The sequence below is a fragment of the Palaemon carinicauda genome, chromosome 26, assembly GCF_036898095.1.
Source record: "Palaemon carinicauda isolate YSFRI2023 chromosome 26, ASM3689809v2, whole genome shotgun sequence".
In the NCBI taxonomy this organism is placed as follows: domain Eukaryota; kingdom Metazoa; phylum Arthropoda; class Malacostraca; order Decapoda; family Palaemonidae; genus Palaemon; species Palaemon carinicauda.
Window position 1 is genome coordinate 32,303,655 of NC_090750.1, and position 21,050 is coordinate 32,324,704.

Consider the following 21,050-nt stretch of genomic DNA (forward strand, 5'->3'; position numbering starts at 1 on the left):
AGTGCATAGTGTTGTTTGATAGCAAGCACCCTTTAAAGTCAAATGTTTGTGTGTGTGTGTGAGAGTGTGTGTGTGTGTGCGCACAACTTATTTGAATCCCGATCGTTCGTGATGAAAATATTAAATATACAAAATGGGTCCCTAAAGATTGCAAAGGAAGCAGGGGAAGGAAGGAAGACGATGGATTGACGAACTAAGAAAGTTTGCGAGTGTCGACTGGCATAGTAGACATAGGCAGATGCAAGCGGAGGGACATGTCTCTGAGGCCTTTGTTCTGCAGTGGACTAGTAAAGGCTGATAATGATGATGATGATAATACAAAATAGGTACTACGACCTACATGGTGAAATGGAAGCAAGTAAAGAAGAAATGAACAGTAATTTCACATTATTTGTGTTAGAATCAACACATGATATAGGTGGAAAAAGTCCTAAACAAGACCAAAGAAAGTTATCACAAAACACCAACAAATTCATTAAGAAAATATTAGTAATGAGGGTAAAATCCGAGAGATAAACCATAACTAGCACAACTTAATAGAAATTATAAAATAATAAGAAAAACTAAAAACTTAAGACATTGGTAGACACAATCAGACCAAAATTGCGGAAACGCTTAGGAAAGGAAGAATCATCAAATTGATGAAAATAAGGCTGGAAATAAGGTGCTAACAGACATTTTCTAAGGATGAAAATGTAAATACTATCAATGGAGTGATAAAAAATTGAATGCAAACACCTCCCAACCCTTCTCCCATTCACCTAAGCAGGCAGCAATGACAAATGTGGAAATATCCACGCCATTTAAATAACAAAATAAGTATAAATAAATAAATGAACAAATAAATGAAAAATATATATATGCATGTATATACATACATGCAGTCGTTTCTATCGACATTTCTGGGATTTGACTAGTTTTAATCTCCATTCTGGCCAGTGCGAATTGGTAGTGGGAGATTTTTGGCTGATCGCTCAGCAAACCAGCCTAGTATGGGTGGCCCTGACTAGTAAAGCTTTGCTGATAACGTCAATAACTACTACTACTACTGCTATAAGATTGCCTTGCCTATAGCAAGACACGGGCTCTTGCACCAAAGGCAGCCTGTAAGAGAATTTGAATTTGTAGGGTGTTCTCCCAGAGGAGGCCAGGGTACAGCAACGTTGAATACACAAGGGTAGATTTTAAGAGTTGCTAGGAACGCAAAAAAGGGTGGATCTTTACTTTACAAGAGGGAGGATATATAGCGACTGGCGTGTAAGGGAGGGTAGCGACCCAAAGGAGAGACTCCTCTTTAGGTCCACGAAATGAAAGGTAAACAGAGTCTGTCACTAGGAAATAAAGTTGTTAAAGCAACAAGTCCCAGTAAGTAGAAGGGACTGGGAGAGGAGTGATGTAATTTAAGTCAGAGAGATAAAAACAGGTTTAAGCAAATAAGCTTATCCCTGCTCGCTGGATGGCAGCTGGAATGTATGGGGTAGCTCCATGAAGTTGGGGATCTTGGCGAGGGAAAGGACTCTGGTAAGGATTTAAAAGGTTAAAGGGATGAGGTGTTTCAAAGGCAGTGACTCAACTTGTTGAGCAAGGATTTGGGTTGGGTTGGAAGGTGTAGTTTGTGGGAGAGGTGCTTCTGGGGGGTTGCTAGATTGCTCTGGAACAGTGACAGTGGTCGGCTGTCGTTGTCTTGTTTGGCGAGGAGGTCGCTGGTCCTGGGCCGGCTGTTTTGCAGGTGCTTTTGTTGATTTGGGTGAGGAAGTGCTCTTCATAGCAGCTATCCTCTTGAGTCGTTCTGGGCAGCGCCTGTTCCAGGCATGATGAATCCTGGAGCAGTTTGGGCACTTGGGCTTGGTTTCCTTGCCATCTTTGTGGGCCGGGATACACACTTCTGTATTGTGGCGCTGGCTGCAGACTCCGCAGATGATGGGTCCTTTGCACTCCTCGTTGTGATGGCCGTATCGCTGACAGCGGTAGCATCTGAGAGGTTCAGGTGAATATTCCTGGATGGGGAAGGTCCCCCAAACTCCTAGATCCAGTGAGGAAGGCACTGGACCGATGGAGGTGGCTGACATCGTTCTTGTTTTTGCAGTGCACTGCCCCGTCAATGTTGCTGCAAGATGTGTCGATGGAGATTGGCATGGTGATGGGGTATCTGGATATGACTGCTTTCCTCAGGATCAGGGAGAGGTCAAGCAGTGTCAAGGCTGGTTCATCTTGGGGAAGTCTGTCAGTTTCCTGGTCCTTTGGGGAGATGATAAGGTCTCCTTTTCGGTTTGGTCTGGTTGTGAGTTGCATACCAGGCTTTGCAGCCATGGCAGCAACGGCGGCGTATAAGATTGGCAGTGGTATCTTGATTTCTTTTGGAGCTGGAATACTGGCAGCAATGGCAGAGGCTTCTTTCAGGAGTTGAGTAAGGCAGACTTTGCTGTTACAATCCAGGGAATGGTTTCCCTGAGGAACTGCCTGGGTCTCAAAAGCATCTGTTTCCATGGTTGTGGAAGTCTCAGGCACCGAGGTTTGAAGGATAGCTGTAGCTGCATCTGTCTGTAGTGGAGTTATACGTGCAGGCAAGGATTGAAGTGTATTTTCAGGCCTTGGAGTTGTGACAGGTGATGGCTGGGGTGTGGGAGGCACTGGAGAAGGGCGTTCAGGGCTGTTCATTCGCTTGGACGTGGGTGTGTACGGTTCTCTGATGGCTTTCATGGTCCTGAAGTGCTGCAGGACCCTGTCAGAGGCGATGTTACACTCCTGGCAGCTATATCTCATGTCATGAGTTGGCAGTGATTTATCAGAAACGTCAGTCGTTCTGAGGCCTACTGAGCTGAAAAGTTTCACTCTACTTTGTGAATAGGCAGCACAGCTGTCACAGTTACAGGAGGGTTCATTGTAGCAGTCCCTGCAGTGGCGATGTCCGTCAGGATACAGGTGCCATGCTCAGTCTCCAAGGTAGAAGACGGACATGGTGATGAAACTCTACGGTCAGCACACTGACATTTTCAGCTGCGCGGATAAGCGAGAGAGAGAGAGAGGGAGAGAGGAGATGTCGGCGCGAGAGCTCGGCTGAGGCGGAATAATAAGCTAACCCTTTCGGCCACATTAAGGTATCTCCCACTAAGAAATGTATATACAGTGTATGTATGTAATGTGTGTGTGTATATTCTATATATATATATATATATATATATATATATATATATATATATATATATATATATATATATATATATATATATATATATATATATATATATATATATGTATAGTTGTTGCAAAAGAGTGGGTTAATAGAGTAGGTGGATGTAAAAGGGAGCTAGTGAGGGTTGAATGCTGATAAAACCGAGGGTAAAAAGTAAATATCAAGAAAGGTTGAATATGGGATATGATGAAGTGAAAGTAAGTGAAACTGGTAATTTAAAGGAGGAGTGGAAGTTAGTAAAAGAAAATTTTGTTGTGATTGCAAGTGATGTGTGTGGCAAGAAGTTTATTGGAGGCAGCATGAGGAAGGGCAGTGAATGGTGGAATGAAGGAGTGAAGGTAAAAGTGGAAGAGAATAAGAGGGCTTTTGAAGAATGGCTACAGAATAATAGTGTAGAGAAGTATGAAAAATATAGAGAGAAAAATGTGAGAGTAAAGCGCAATGTAAGTGAGGCAAAAAGGGGGGCTGACCTGAGGTGGGGTCAGGGATTGGGTCGTTCATATGGAGAGATGAGAAGTTTTGGAAAGAAGTGAAGAGAGTAAGGAAGGCTGGCTCATGAAGTGAAGAGACAGTGAAATATGAAAATGGAAGGTTGTTAAAAGGAGAGGAGGCAAGGAAAAGGTGGGTGGAATATTTTGAAAGTTTACTGAGTGTTGAGGATCATAGGGAGGTCGATATAATTGCTGTTGCGGGTGTTGAGGTGCCAGTGATGGGAGATGAGAATGAGAGAGAGATTACAAGAGAGGAAGTGAGGAGAGCACTAGATGAAACGAGAGTAGGAAAAGCATCTAGTATGGATGGTGTGATAGCTGAGATGTTGAAGGAAGGGGGTGTGACTGTACTTGAATGGTTAGTGAGATTGTTTAATATGCGTTTTGTGTTGTCAATGGTATCAGTAGATTGGGTTTGTGCATGTATTGTACCACTATATAAGGGTAAGGGAGATGTGCATGAGTGTTGTAATTCAAGGGGTATTAGTTTGTTGAGTGTAGTTGGAAAAATGTATGGTAGAGTACTGATTAATAGGATTAAGGACAAAATAGAGAATACAATCTTAGAAGTACAGGGTGGTTTTAGAAGAGGTAGGGGTTGTATGAATCAGACTTTTACAGTTATATGCGAGAAATATTTAGCAAAAAGTAAGAAGGTGTAAGTTGCATTTATGGATCTGGAGAAAGAGTATGATAGAGTTGATAAGGAAGCAATGTGGAGTGTGATAAGGTTATATGGAGTTGGTGGAAGGTTGTTGCAAGCAGTGAAGTTTCTACAAAGGTAGTAAAGCATTTGTTAGGATAGAAAATGAAGTGAGCAATTGGTTTCCGGTGAGAGTGAGGCTGACACAGGGATGTGTGATGCCGCCATGGTTGTTTAACTTGTATGTTGATGGAGTGGTGAGAGAGGTGAATGCCCGAGTGCTTGGACAAGGATTGAAACTGGTAGACGAGAATGACCATGAATGGGAGGTAAATCAGCTGTTGTTTGCGGATGATACTGTACTGGTTGCAGATGCGGAAGAGAAGCTTTGCCGATTAGTGACAGAATTTGGAAGGGTGTGTGAGACAAGGAAGTTGAGAAATTATGTGGGTAAGAGTAAGGTTATGAGATGTACGAGAAGGGAAGGGGGTGCGACATTGAATGACATGTTGAATGGAGAGTTACTTGAGGAGATGGATCTGTTTAAGTACTTGGGGTCTGTGGTTGCAGCAAATGGTGGAGTGGAAGCAGATGTACGTCAAAGAGTGAATGAAGGATGCAAAGTGTTAGGGGCAGTTAAGGGAGTAGTAAAAAATAGAGGGTTAGACATGAATGTAAAGAGAGTTTTGTATGAGAAAGTGATTGTACCAACTGTGATGTAAGGATCGGAGTTATGGGGAAGGAAAGTGACGGAGAGACATAAATTGAATGTGTTTGAGATGAAGTGTCTAAGGAGCATGGCTGGTGTATCTCGAGTAGATAGGGTTAGGAAGGAAGTAGTGAGGGTGAGAACGGGTGTAAGAAATGAGTTAGCAGGTAGAGTGGATATGAATGTGTTGAGGTGGTTTGGCCAAGTTGAGAGAATGGAAAATGGCTGTCTGCTAAAAAAGGTGATGAATGCAAGAATTAATGGGAGAAGTACAAGAGGAAGGCAAAGGTTTGGGAGGATGGATGGAGTGAAGAAAGCTCTGGGTGATAGGAAGATAGATGTGAGAGTGGCAAGAGAGCGTGCTAGAAATAGGAATGAATGGCGAGCGATTGTGACGCAGTTCCAGTAGTCCGTGCTGCTTCCTCTGGTGCCTTAGATGACCGTGGAGGTAGCAGCAGTAGGGGATTCAGTGTTATGAAGCTTCATCTGTGGTGGATAACGGGGGAGGGTAGGCTGTGGCACCCTAGCAGTACCAGCCGAGCTCGGTAGAGGCCCCTGCCAGGCTGGGAGGAGAGGTCCCCTTTTTTGTTTCATTTGTTTGATGTCGGCTACCCCCAAAAATTGGGGGAAGTGCCTTGGTATATGTATGTATGATATATATATATATATATATATATATATATATATATATATATATATATATATACATACATATATATATATATATATATATATACATACATATATATATATATATATATATATATATATATATATATATCTTCTAAAGAATTCTACCTTTTGAAATTTCGGAAAGTCTTTAGGAGAGGTTTGTCAGCTCAACGCCTTTTCTCTTGACCTTGGCAAATAATTTAGGTCAATTTGTGGCCGATAATCTGGGATCAATCAACAGTTTTGCTGATTCGCACCGAGGATGGAAACACACAAGCACAAAGATGACAAAGCACTTAGGCATCGTATGTATATATTCAAATGTTACACCTATATTCTTCTCAGGAAACTCATTCTCTACAGGGTCGAGGCCGTGGAAATACATCTCGAGGAAGAGGCAGAGGCTTTGATTCAGGAAACCCTTTCCTTGGAGGAGTCGGACCATCGGATGGAATCGAATTTGGTAAGTAAACACCGATTATAGTAAATATGTTCTTCAGTTTACAAAACAATATTATTGATAGGTTTGTGAATAATCACTGTCAGCATTTTCACAGTTCCTCTCTTGTTTCAGTTCAAGTCAAGACAAGTCAAGAAATCCATGAGTGTGATATTGGTTGGTATTCGCTAACTGATAATGTAGGCATTTCAACAACAAAAGTTATCAATTAAAAAAAAAGAAAAGTTCTCCTTAAAAAAGCACCATTGTCTTGAAACCAAACTCACAACACTTTTCTGTATTATGATGATAATTCATCAATTCGTAATGGAAGGTTTTCCCCACTATAGCCAAAATACAAGTGGATAATTATTTGGACTTTGCATGTCATTGACTGGCCAGGAAATTATATATATATGTGTGTGTGTGTGTGTGTCAAAGATGTCTTTTGCAATAGTATTTAATATATGTCAATGATGTCTTCTTGCAATAAACAAGGAGACATTTCCTACTTACTTGTCATGGACTTGACTATACCAGCCACGTAGAGCCTGGAAATTGAGCTTTAGTTTGGCTTTCATATAACCCAACACTAGGGAAATAGTACCTAACAGTTACTGGAGAGATAATGCTATACTGTACCATGATCTGATTCTTAATTCAGCACTCACCAAACCACGACAGGTTTTTGACCAAAGAACAAGAGCATTTGACAGAAATTGGACAAGGCAATATCAATTTGAAAATTAGAATGTGTAACTCACGGTAAAATTGGGATTTGCGATTGCATGTACTCTTCCCAATTACCTATGGTATGACAGATACCGATTCTAGATCTTTCTGTGCCCGAGTGAAAAAGATAATTGTCAGTTCAAGTTGGTAAGACAGGGAAAGCCTTTATGCTAGTGATTGAAATCAAGATGTGAATGTGAATTGCATAAAAATGGAGTAGAATTTTCTAGAAGACATTATTGATTAAGCTCTTTTTGGACAATATAAAAATCAATTGACCTTGCATAGAACAAGGAAGTGGATGATGGCAGACCTGAAAAATGTAGCTACTGGTGACATCAGCAATTAAAGGCTACACTTGATCATTTTGGAATATTTGAGTAGTTATTGCCTAAAACTATACAGAAAAACATATTTTGGACATTATTTCTCTAGTGCTATATTTAACTGACACATTCACCAGATTAAAATCATGCTGTTTTCATAGTTATTACGGTGAAATGGGATCTTGTACAAGATATATCTACAGTCCATCAGGTATAGAAGTTCAAATTATATTATTTGATTAAGAAACGATTCGAGATGATAGAAATGTATGAGAGTCTGCTAGAATGTTCAAATCACAAGTTTACATCGGATATGAACGTAAGTCGTGGCACAGTGTCAGCTGTAACAGATAGCAAGCAGGATTTGAAAGTGAAATCTTGAATGATGTTGAGAATAAAGTGGAGGGAAAGAGTAACCAACAAAAGTATAAGAGAATCAAGAGGATTTAGTATATTTAAACCCAATAACCAATGTGTAAGACAATTCGTTTAAAAGTAATTGAGACTTTCACACAAGAAAAGAAAAAAGGTGCATGAAGTGGTATTCAAAGGGCCAGATCTATGAAGTCTTGGTCAAAAACAAGGCTGAGAAAGTAGCAGATGAAAACATGTGTAGCGAGAATTCTTAAATGGCCAGATGAAAACTGTGCCGTAGGAATTGATTGACTGATTGACATCTTCCCTTCCAGATCTAAAAGATGTTTTCCAGATAAAACGTCCTGAGACATACTCGGGTGATGCCGATGTTTTACACAAACCAAATGTCCTGGGATGTTATTCCGTGGACTCTGAGAGGGAATTTGGCCATGACAAGTCTTTGCTGCGCTTTCTTGACACCCAGTATTTACAAGAGAAAGGGAAATTGCAAGTAAGATTAAGTTACTTTACTTTTTGAAATTAGCCTATTGAAATAATTAAAAGTTTTAATACAATATCAGTTGGCCTTTGTTTTACTCTGAGATAATTTAAGAGATTTTATTCGAAAACAAGAAAAATCAGACTAAACCACCTCTCCAAAGGGCAACAAAATCCACATAAAAACCAATGAAAACCTACGAGTATTACACCCGCTCTATGATTGTTGACTAGGAGTACCCTGCCATTATTTATTTGTTTTGGCAGCAGTGACAATTTATATTTGCACAATGCTATGTAAAAATACTTGTGGCAAGAGTTAGATTATGCTATCTTGGATGTGTAAAGGAAGATGATACGACAGGAATGTTTAGGGTACTATGGTTATTTTAATGCTTACTATAGAGATTTCTAAACCTCGATGTCACCTACTAATTATCAAGGCTTCTTATCTCTTGACTTTGTTTTGAATCATAATGAGAGCAAATCATAAATGAGGCCACATAATCTGGCAATTGCCCAAAACCTGATATTCACTCATTCCACCAGTGTTATAACAATCACGGATCTTCTAATATTCTTATTATTAATGAGGCTCGAGGTGAGGATAGCAGGTTCATCTTTGCCAAGATTCTTGGACATGATGTGTCCTACTATGCGAGCAGCAATTTTAGATTTCAGAAGTAGGTCTTCTGAAAACTATTTAAGTTCTGTAATGACATCTTAACTTATGTGATAAATATAAATTTAAATATCTACAAAACCCAAGTTTATTAAAGGTTAAAATCTTAAAATTGGAATTTATCAGGTCGATAAAATGTCATGAAAACCTTTCTTACCACCATAAATAAGCATTTTGAAAACATTACAACACTTGGGAACTACTTCAAGAGGTGTGCACTTGTGTGATCAATAAGCAACCTTGCTAAAAGGAATTCAGTCTTTTCTTTACGTACTGGAAATTTCCATAGTGGAACAATTGACTTTCTTTTTTTTTTTAAACTCACTTCAGTCAGATCCAGTATTCCATTGAGCTTGCCATTTTGCTGCAATAAAATGTTTTAAGGGGGGTTATTAATCTCTACTGGCAGTTTAATGGCTAGTTTTTGGTAAATCTATTGACGATTTAGCTGCAGCATCTGCTTTTCCATAATCCAAAACCCCCAAAATGAGCAGGAATCCAACATATTTCCATATTTACCCTATTGGAATAGAATTTGTAAAACGAGCTAAACTACAACCCTAGTTACAAAAGGACGCCATAAACCAAGGGAAAAATGAGCCAGTAGGAAAGAAAATAAAGAAACAGATAGAAAAGTGTGACTGCGTATACCCTCAAACAAGTGGACTTTAGACCAAGACACTGGAAGGCCACGACACAAGACTAGAGAACAATGGTTTGATTTGGAGCGTCCTTCAACTAAAAGAGCTGCTTACCATAGCTAAAGCATCTCTTATGTCATGATCAAGTGGAAAGTAGCCATTGAATAATTATATTGAGGTTTAATCCCTTGAGTGAAAAAGAATTTTCCTATTATCTTGGTGTTGTCAGATATATGAGGAAAGGGAAGAATATGTAAAGAACAAGCAAGACAATTCGATGTATGTGTAGGCAAAAGAAAAATAAGACTTAACCAGGGAGATGTCTAAAGTAGTATTACCTGGCTCTTAAAAGGACCCAATAACTCTAGCGGTAGTATGTCAATGAGTGGCTGGTGTCTTAGCCAACTTATTAGCTACAAGTTGGTTCTTATGATTACGACATTTGTAGGCTTCTATGGCACTTCTCAAATCAGAATATATGACAAATCTTAGTCACTTAATCTTCTAATGTGTTAATGTGAATTGCTAGCAAAATGGCTATTAGTTCACATCCAAATACTGATGTTTCAGTAGCTAAAGAGAACAGACTTGTTTTGTCTAAAGATACTGCAGCACAACTAGCACAACCTCACAATGTTACAAAATCTCTATAAGGACAAAGGTGGCTCCCAACTTTCACATAAAACCTGAGATATTTTGGGGAAGATCAAAAGGGTAAACTCCAAAGTCGCACGTCTCGAATGTGATCCATATATTGGGCTGTCAATAATCATCTGTCCTGTATAAGACTTGTGCTCTACAGGTCATCAATAAAGTTGATCTCCTTGCACCCCAAGTTTTATGATACTACTTAATCATTAAATTGATAGTATTATCATAGTTAGATTTTATGTAAGATACGTGTTCTTATCAACTGAAGTGAGTACCGAATATTAATCTAAAAAATTAAAGTTTACCTTATCTAGGAATTGGATTCAAGTGTCAATGCGGGATTTATTTCTTGGTTTTTCTACCATCTACTATTCTTATAAAACATTGCTTGAGTTTTTTTCCCCTTTGCAGAAGGCCTGAAACTAAGAGAAACAGTCCAAACTTGTACTTTTCAAGGGGTTATACTAAGAATTTTTTGTAAATGACAAATATTGTTAGAAGAGTAATATATTGCAAGGTCGTCCACATAAAGGCTACTTTCTACTCATTTTGGCATTTGGCCAACTATGTCATTAAATGTCAATGTAAAAAGTCTCCCACTTAAAGACACTACCCTGCACACCACCTTCAGTGTTAAAAGATTCGGAATATGAATTGTCTATACGTGTTTGGAATATTCTTCCACCAATATTTCTAATGAAAATATCATGGTGGACTTGAAAATTATTTTGATATAAGGATTTTAGTACTAAAGGCTTACAAGTCATCATTAGCATCTCCTTCCATGCATGTTGACGCAGAGGGCCCCAGTTAGATTTCGTCAGTTATCTCTATCTTGAGCTTTCAAATCAATACGTCTCCATTTATCACCTCCTAGTTCACACTTCATAGTCCTAAGCCATGTAGGCCTGGGTGTTCCAACTCTTCTAGTGCCTTGTGGATCCCAGTTGAAATATTGGTGATCTAATCTCTCTTGGAGAGTGCGAAAAACATGCCCAAACCATCTCTATCTACCCCTCACCATGATCTCATCCACATATGGTAATTGAGTAATCTCTGCTATAACTACATTTCTGATCCAGTCCTGCCTTTTAACTCCCAATATCCTTCTGAGGACATTGTTCTCAAATCTATACAATCTGTTGGATATTGTTTTATTGTCATACCACGACTCATGTCCATACAGTAACACCGATCTCACTAAGATTATATTTAGCCTGATTTTTATATATAATCTAAGGCGATTTGAATTTCAAATTTTACTTGACCTAACCATTGTCTGATTTGCTTTTTTCAATCTTTCATTAAGCTCTAATTCCAGAGACCCTGTATTAGAGATCATAGTTCCTGAATAATTAAATTATTCTACCTCATTAATCATTTCTCCTTCCAATGATATTTCATCTTCCATTGCATATTCCGTTCTCATCATCTCTGTCTTTCTTTTATCTATCTTGAACCCAACCACCTGTGATATTTCATGTATTCTAGTAAGCATGCTTTGCAAATCCTGTGGCGTTTCGCTAATAAGGACAGTGTCATCAGCATACTCTAGGTTTGCTAATTCCCTGTTACCAATCCCGCCCAACCCTTCTCTCCCACCCCCAGCTGTTCTAAGCATTACAAAATCCATGAGGACGATAAGTGACACCACATTCTGTTGAAGTACTTCACTGTTCACTGGAAATTCATTTGATAGGACTCCATTATCATTAGCTTTCCACTTGCTATGCTCATGAACAAACTTAATCAAATTTACATATATATTTAAGAGGAACTCTACAATAACGCAGGACTCTCCACAAAATAGGCTGGTGTACACTATCAAAGGCTTTTTCATAGTCCACAAATGCCATCAAAAGTGCATTTCTATATTCTCCACGTTTCTTGCTGTACCACATGTCTTAAAATGAAAATATGGTCAGTACAATTTGTACCTTTTCGAATTCCTGCTTGTTCACCTCTAAGTTTTTCATCAATCTTTCTTTATAGTCTCTTCAGAATGAGCCTACTATATATTTTCATGACAACTGATGTGACTTGAAAAGATAAATACTGTGAACGAACAAGGTTAAACGATAGTGGAGGCCCTGTAGAGAGTGGGGTTCCCCTGCTGTATGGGTTCTATCTCTATGAAATTGGCCCACCCATGAAATCCAAGGGTCAAATTTCTGTTAAAAAATAGTTGTGCGAGCCATTACGGGAATATTGACACTCCTATGATGCAAATATTAATGGGTAGTCGGCATAAAAACCAAAGTTCTCACATTGAGTGTTGAAAAAAGAACTCCAATCCCAACAAAAGCATTCCTTCCCAAAAATCTAGGCAGGGAAAAGGGGAAAAGAATTTCAACAGCAAGGTGAGAAACAGTTGATAGAATATGAATGAGGTTGAAATAGTAATATGCAAACAAAAGTATGTGAGAAATGAGAAATTTTGAGTCAAACTGAGGAAAAGGTTATTCCCCAGTTTGAGAGCCTTCTTGCCCGTTGAAAGACTTCAACATGGAGTATCGTTTCAGTGATAAAGTCAAATGGCTTTCTCAATAAGGTGTACCTGGTGAGGCTAAGGGATTAATATTCTCCATCTAGGTGGATTCTGAGGGACTTCATAATGGATAAGGTTATTTATCAAGATTATGAAGTATAGTAGCAGACAAAGAATGAGCAGTTCTTGATCCATTTCTTGAATCCAGGTGACTGGATATAACACTAGCATAAGTTGAACTCTTTAACGAAAATAAATTTCTAGCTGCACAAAGGTAAAATTTTGATAATTGAGAGTCAGAATTATGGCTTGTTCCTGCTTGTATTGCGGATACAGACTGAATCTAGAGTGATCTCCCTTACAATGGAACAATTTACAGAGGTTTCACGGAACGTTGAGCAAAGGAAACGTTTACCGTTAGTACATTTGGTATTGACATAATCAAACTCGTAAAACTTGTAACACTGCAATGTGCGCGGGTGAAATTTCCTGTCAAAACTGTTCAAGTGTCTAAATTTAATAGTCAATTAGATAAGGTGTCGAAATACTAATAGAATACCATTATTTTTCCATCTTGTTTTTAGACTTTAAAAATAGTAGGAGAGCACCTCTTCAATATATCCTCTGCTGAGAAGCCATAGATGCCAACAATGAATAATTCCCCTTGAATGATCAAACGTCTGCTGAGAAGAGACACTGTATTGGATAACATCCGATTGAGAGGGTTTAAAATTAGTCAATAAACTGAGGCAATTTCATTACCAACTTTGACCAGCAGGCTAGATCTGGAGTTGCTGAATTTCTTAACGGAGATCTTGCTAAAACTATTGCAGGACGCAAATGATGGGGCATGAGTTTGAACCTTAACAAATCTCAAAGTATGATTGTAGGTGGGTTTAGGATAGTGGCCCATCAAGATCCAGATCTCGGCATTAATCATGTTCCTTTAATTATATACAACTCCTTTAAACTTTTACGTGTGAGTCTTGATTGATAACTTCCTTTTGAGAAACATTTGGTCCTTTAGTTTTTCAACTACATAAAGAATCAGCTTATTGAGAAAGCCTTTTACGATTTTTGGTGATCAATTTATCCTGAAGAAATGTTTCAATTCGATCATTATATTTTGTTTTGATTATTGTTCTGTCTGGTATTTCGCTTCTAATTCTCATCTTGATTTGTTGCACAAAAAATGTGGTCTATCAAATTTCCTGAGTATAATCTTGATATATATCTCTAGCATCATCGTCCAGTTACTTCTTGATGTATATTGTGTAAGATTTTTTATAATTTTGACAGTTTTGTATTCAGATCTTCCCAGCTTTCCATCCTGCACGTAGTATTAGGTTTCCAGTTGAATCTAACAGTCTTGCCTTTTCCATCATAAAGCTCAACGCTTCACAGTATTTTAGGTATTACAGTTTTCAACCTGTGATCACAGGGTAGAATGATCTTCCTAATTAGGCAACTGATTCGCTGAAACTTCAGAAGTAGAAACTTGCCGTAAATTTTTTTATGTTTAACAGGTTGACATAAGTCTCTCTTCATAGCTTATATATGACAGATCTGTTTTAATGTTACTAATCTTAAGATATCCAAAAATTTTTACTCATTACTTCTCAAGCATAGTTCATTTATTTCCTTTCCTCAATGGTAGCTAATTTTCATTGCCGTTTAGGGGGGCCTTAAGAGGCAAACTATTATGAGCTTTATTGGGTAATTCAGAAGTACTGTACTGTAAATAAATTTTTTTCTAGGTACACTTGGAACTGAATAGAGGCTGGGACAAATTAAACAGGTATACAGGAAACTTTGAAGAGAACTTTCAGTACTTCTTGAAATGGATCCTCAACAACCAGGAGTGTGTCAGAGAATCTTCAGAGAGGCAAGATTTAATTTCTATTGAGTTAAGCTTTAAAGTAGAAATCTTTATCTAGTACATTAAGCATATTAAAATCTTTTTATTTAAATGTAAAATATGCAGAGCCATGCTAAAATGATTGAATGAATGATTTATAATTATCTGCATCAAAAGTTGTCATTGATGCTGATTTGAATGCTTAATAAACAATTAATAACTTCAGCTTAAAAACTAAGATAAAAACAGAAATGAATAAATAACTTAGCAATGAGAGTTTTAAAATTCAATATATCATTTAAAAACAAATAAGAAGGCCAGCTTCCAATATCAACTTGAAAATACCACTGGCATCATAAAAATGTCCCTTCCAAAAATCTTGGTAAGGATGTACCTGCCATTCTCACCAAGAGCTTCAAACAGGAATTATCCCCTGAAACCAACAAGATAGGGACATTCAATATTCAATAAGTAAATACCTTACAGTCAGAGGAACCAAGCAATCATCATAAAATGGCTGACACGTGCTAGTCATGAGGAACTCATGAATCAAACGTGTGTGGCCAATTCTAAGGCGATAGAGGACAGTCTCCCACCTTCTTGGTGTATTATGATACTTCCATTGAGATATAGCATTTTATATTTCCTTCACTTTATTTCAATTGATAGAATTTCAGTAACGTTGCCAAATATCAACAAGAGAGTTTTTGATATGAGGCAAAAGTTGTTACATGGAAGAAGGTATCTTCCGGGAAGTAATTTGTCTGCTGCCTCTTTTCCTAATTTGTCTGCTGCCTCTTTTCCTAATTTGTCTGCTTCTTCATTTACTGGCACACCCATATGAGCCGGGATCCAGCCAAAATTAACTTCTTTACCTGCAGTGCAACAAATAAAGAGCCATTCCAAAAATTTTACAAACTAAAGAATTGGTAAGATTAAAAAACTGTCGGTGCCTGCAACACACTTTTTGCATCACTAAAAACAGTAAAATTACCATATTTCATTATGCTATTTTTTCATTAGCAGTTAGGCTACCAAGCAGCTCTGTTGTAAAGATAGAGATGTTAAAGTGAGTGCACGTTTGCAATTAGAAGAAGAATTGTACATCCGAAATCCAACACCAAAACTTGATTTGGAGCCGTCCGTAAATCTAAATCCACTATCCTTGTGTTGTTCTGCATGTTCAAAAGGTAACATTTATAATGTTTCACTTAGAGACAATAACATAATTATAGAGGGAGATCTCAGGAAGTTAGGAGGGGTGACTGATAGCCTGAAAGGTAATACTCCACTATTAGAAAGATGCATGCAATTTACCAGTTGTTTCATTCGAATCCATAAGGTTTTGGGGATGTAGAGTGAGCCTCATTTTAAGAAAAGAAATTCTCTTTATTGGGAGCTTCAAATGACAGTGAATTAGGAAGCCTCTGTAACCTATACCAATATTTAATCATAGTAGACTGACGATATAAGTCCAGAGGCCACTCACCTGTACCAATAAAGGACTAGGGATGGGGAATGATCTTAAATACCAGTAGCTAATCTGATGCCAGTATGGTGAATGGAATTTAAAATCTTAAACTTGATAGCAGAAGCTGAAGAATATATTTCACATCCATTTAAAAGTTTCAATAGGAGAGTGTGATGATCTGCTCCCCAAGATGTATGGGCCAATACTTTGAAAATATTTAAAATCCCTAAGCATTTAGATTTTAGCTTTTTGAGATGACATCCAAGTCAACAACTTTCTGTCGGAATTTAGACCTAGAAATTGCGTTCCTTCGACACATGAAATATGATGGTTTTATTCATACATACATACATACATATATATATATATATATATATATATATATATATATATATATATATATATATATATATATATATATAGTCACTCATTTCTGTTGCATTCGTGTAGAACACCCATACCCTGATACAACACACACACACACATAAATTTATATATATATATATATATATATATATATATATATATATATATATATATATATATATATACACATATATATACACACAGACACACACACATATATATATATACATATATATATATATATATATATATATATATATATATATATATATATATATTGCATAAGACACTTTCACATCAGGTGGAAGGTATTATCTCAGAACAATGAGATTTCATCTTTTCTGGTGTGAACAGTCTATGTATAAAATGACAAAGACTGCATAGTAGAGACGGGTAACAAGAAAATATTAGCTTGCTGGCCATGCTATTTGAAGTTCCTTGAGCTATACTGTAGTCTGGTATTTTCTATTAAAAACAATTACCAAATTTTGTTTCTGTATTCCAGATTGACTGCAGATTTCATAAGTCCTAGGGGTAACTTTATAAAAATGATGGAGACTCCTTACAGTTACTTAACAGCTTGGACTATGTATGCTACAGCGTGGGTATCAAATATATTCTCTGTATACAGTGCATTCTTTGCGTATAGTGTAGTCTGAGGAAACACTTTTAAGAAAATGTGAAACATTTTCAAATTTATTATCTGTATTTGGGGCCTATAAAACTATTTACGCATTAGTAATTGGCAGCTTTTATTTATATTTCTACAAAACAAGGGTACAGTATAAGGAACGAATGTTTGTCATCTTGATATTTATAAATATTGTATAAGGTGTTCCATATGTTGGTGTGGTACTGTTATAAACATACATTATTGTTCCAATCAAATATATCTTCAATGTGTTATATATTTTAGACTTATAGATTACTTCTTTTGAATAAGTCTAAGTAAGTTAACTTTAAAACAGTTTATTAACATCTCCATCACAGGATTATAGATGGTTTGGTCGGATGACCATTCTGTATGACAGGTTGATAAGAACTCACTAAAATATAAGTGTTGATGATAACGTCTAGTTAGTTATCTCAGCATTTAATGAAAAGTGTAAACACAACATTAATACAGTAAGGCACCTGGATCCGGTGAGACACAACTCTTTCTCACGGCTTGTATTGTGTTTACTCTTCATGAAAAATGTTACATTGCTAAGGTTTGGCTTTCGCATCCTGTTTATGACTAACTATGGCGTTTCTCACACTCCTCCTAACTTCTACATTGACCTTTTGGGTCATGGATTTAATTATGTAATTCATAAACATTACATTAGCTTGGACAGCTACCTTCAATTAATTGAACATATAACAATACGTTGAAAATATGTTTACTAGGAGTGTGACTGGAGATATATATATATATATATATATATATATATATATATATATATATATAGATATATATATATATATATATCTATATATATATATATATATCTATATATATATATATATATATATATATATATATATATATATATATATATATATATATATTTTTTTTCTAACTTTAGCCATTAACAAATGATTAAGGATGAATGTTCAAATAGGTACATAAAAAAAGAAAAAACATACCTAACAGATATTGTCAAAAACAAAGAAAAATGCATGGAAAATACAGATCATACATATGGTACATTGCTAGCAAATGATTATATGGTACCAAAAAAAAAAAATACTGCTGTACATATGATTCGGTAACTTGTTAAAGAATAGTTGTCACCTTTGTCAAAAATACAGATAATTATAATACGGTAACTAATAAAGAATATTTGTTACCTTGGTAAAGATATAATTTCAGTGCACAATCATAAATTCCTGGTACGTACACGCACCACGGTTTCGTATATATATATATATATATATATATATATATATATATATATATATATATATATATATATATATATACATATATATATATATATATATATATATATATATATATATACATATATATATATATATACATATATATATATATATATATATATATATATATATATATATATATATATATATATATATATATATACATATATATATATATATATATATATATATATATATATATATATATATATATATATATATATATATATACATATTATATATAGGGCTTATATATTTTATTAGATGCCCATAGATTCTTTATTTTAACATTTACGGCTTATATATTGTATTAGGTGCCCAAAAAATGATTTATTATTATTTTTTCAAAAATGTTTTTTAAAATGTTTTTAAAATGCAAATGTTCTTGAGTCTCTTCAACTACATATTACTAACGTACTGATCGCTTTTCGAGCACAACACTATTCCAAACAATTTTCACTCCTTTGAGCGAATGAAGGGGCCAATTTCAAACGGCTCTAAATTGAAATTTTATCAAAAACAAATCAGGAGTGTTGTCTGGACATGGCAAAACGTTCTGTTTGAGCTCCATTTTACTTTGCCTTAACCTACGCCAAACAAAGATGTTAACGGCGATAAATATCATCACCGTCCGTAACACTGATTGCTGCTAGTAACACGTAGAAACGAAGATCTGCATAAGTCGGTGACGGGTGGTTCATCTCGGTCAATTTCATCAACTGCTTGGCTACATGTTTGTTGTATGGGAGAGGTGAAGATGGGATTGTAGTGGACCACATGAAATTCGCGAAGTAGGCCCGTTCTCTGATGATAGTGTTAATTCCTCGGACCGTGTAATTCGTGGACGTACCGATGTAACCCTCTGCTGCAACGAAGATTTGGGAATAGGACGTGGATCCGTCCGGGCATGATACATTGAAGTCGGCCTTTTCGTATCGTATCCACGAGCCGTTGTTCAGTCTGCAATTGAACTTATTATCGTCAAATTGATAAAGTTTATTCAGACAATTTTCATGTGTATGGGAGATAGCACCGTTTAGCACTATACCTAACTCGCATGAATCCATTGAGTTTTTATGGAATTCAAAGGAGTCAGCTGTACATATTTTTTTTATTCATCGCGTCTGAACAGTGAGTTAATTTATTTAAGTCTTTAATGACCGTATATGTTTCCTTATCAGGGGAAATCAATACGTGTCCTGTCAAACTGGATATTACTAGGTTTGAGTTATTTGTCATGAAAGTCGGAAATGGTGATATCCTGTATGATTGCCAGGCATCGGAAGAATCAAAGGGAATTGTAATCATAATCCTGTAATTTTCAACGCTTACCGTAATTAGGCTGTAATAAAATTCTAACCTACGTGCGCCTAACAAAGGAATATAACCTAATTTCTCCCGTCCGTTCTCCACAATTAGTGTTAAGTCTTTTATCGGCAACAAATGCGGTGACAGAACACCTTTAGTCGCTAACGTAATAGCTTCCACATGGTCTTTTGATTTCTCAATGAAATGTGCAATTTTATTATGGATATGATCTATTTTTGAATTATAATACGTTAACGTTGCCAACAAGTCTTGTACTTCCATAATCTGACTGATATTACTAGAATGTTCGTTCACCAAACTCAAAATTTGATTGATTGAAGTTAACTGATTCCTTAATTCTGATAAAACTAATTCATTTTCATGAGTCAAAAACTCAATTTTCTAATTTTTATTACTAATTTTAAGACGAATTGAAATGCCTAAGCCTAAACTTGCAACAGATCCAAAGATGTTTAGTGCAGCAAAAATAAACGGGTTACATCTTTCAAGGTTAGTGTGTCTTACTGTCCACAACAAAAGGTCACGAGCCAAAGATTCTGCCTCGTAAGTGTTATTTTGCAAGTCCTGGGATAGCATCTCAGCCATTTTTAGTGTCGATGCAAGCGAACTCTCTGTATTAAAAAGAAAGTGTCTTTTATGCATTTCGTTTAATGAAGCAGCAAACCTTGAAATGTCGCTCTTTAAACTAGTGACGTCATTCTCTGGGAGAAAAATTGCTTGCATGCGTACTTCTATAACTATATTGCTTGATGTAAGAAAAACGTCTTCTGTTCTCTCTACTATAGTGCCATACTTAAAATCTATACTTTTAGTTTTAGAGGTCTTCCCACACGAGAAAAATGTCTGAGCGAACAATATCGCTCCTAACAATAAAAACTTCATCTTGGAAACCTGTAATGAGAAAAATATATGTAATTACTCCTGTATTAAGAAGAAAAAAATGTTAACATATAAGTTTCATAGATAAAAGAAAAAAAAATTCCCTCACTTCCTTCTCTCTTATTTTAATTTCTTATGTGAGCCAATGGTACAATTCTCTCATCAATGGGTTGAGATACGTTTTGAACTCTAAATCTATTGGCCGTTAATGTTTCCAAAATGTTAAATGGCCCTTCAAACTTAGGTGTTAGTTTATAATTGAGTCCTTTACGTACATTTACCTGTGTGTATACATTATCACCCACGGTATGTTTTAGTTGGCTTCTCTATTTTATCATGATTCCTTTTCATTATGATTTGTGATGCTTCTAAATTCTTTCGAAGGATATCAAAACAACTTTTGCTTGCAATTATACATTCTTTTAAAGGATTTGATAAATTAGTTGTAGGCGTTAATACATGGAAAGGCGTTCTAACTGGGGTACCATACAATGCCTCGTGCGGCGACATTTTAATTGATATATGATATGAGTGATTCAGAATACTTAGTACCGCAGGTATTGCAGTATCCCAGTTGGGGTCTGATCCCCCTAGTGTTAATCTTAATATGTTTAAAACATTCCTATTCGCTCTTTCCACTAGCCCATTCGACTCTGGGTGATAGATCATCGTATTGATTTTCTTTATGCTAAGGAATTC

At 36.3% G+C, this 21,050-nt stretch overlaps 1 protein-coding gene across 1 annotated transcript in view; it reads left to right on the forward strand.

Annotated features, from left to right (window-relative positions):
• Positions 1-21,050, forward strand: part of LOC137619876 (decapping and exoribonuclease protein-like) — a 400,284-nt gene that overhangs the window by 790 nt on the left and 378,444 nt on the right. Inside the window, exon 2 of the mRNA XM_068350166.1 lies at positions 6,072-6,171. Coding sequence (XP_068206267.1) covers positions 6,072-6,171 — 100 coding nt within the window. The remainder of the gene's footprint in view (positions 1-6,071; positions 6,172-21,050) is intronic.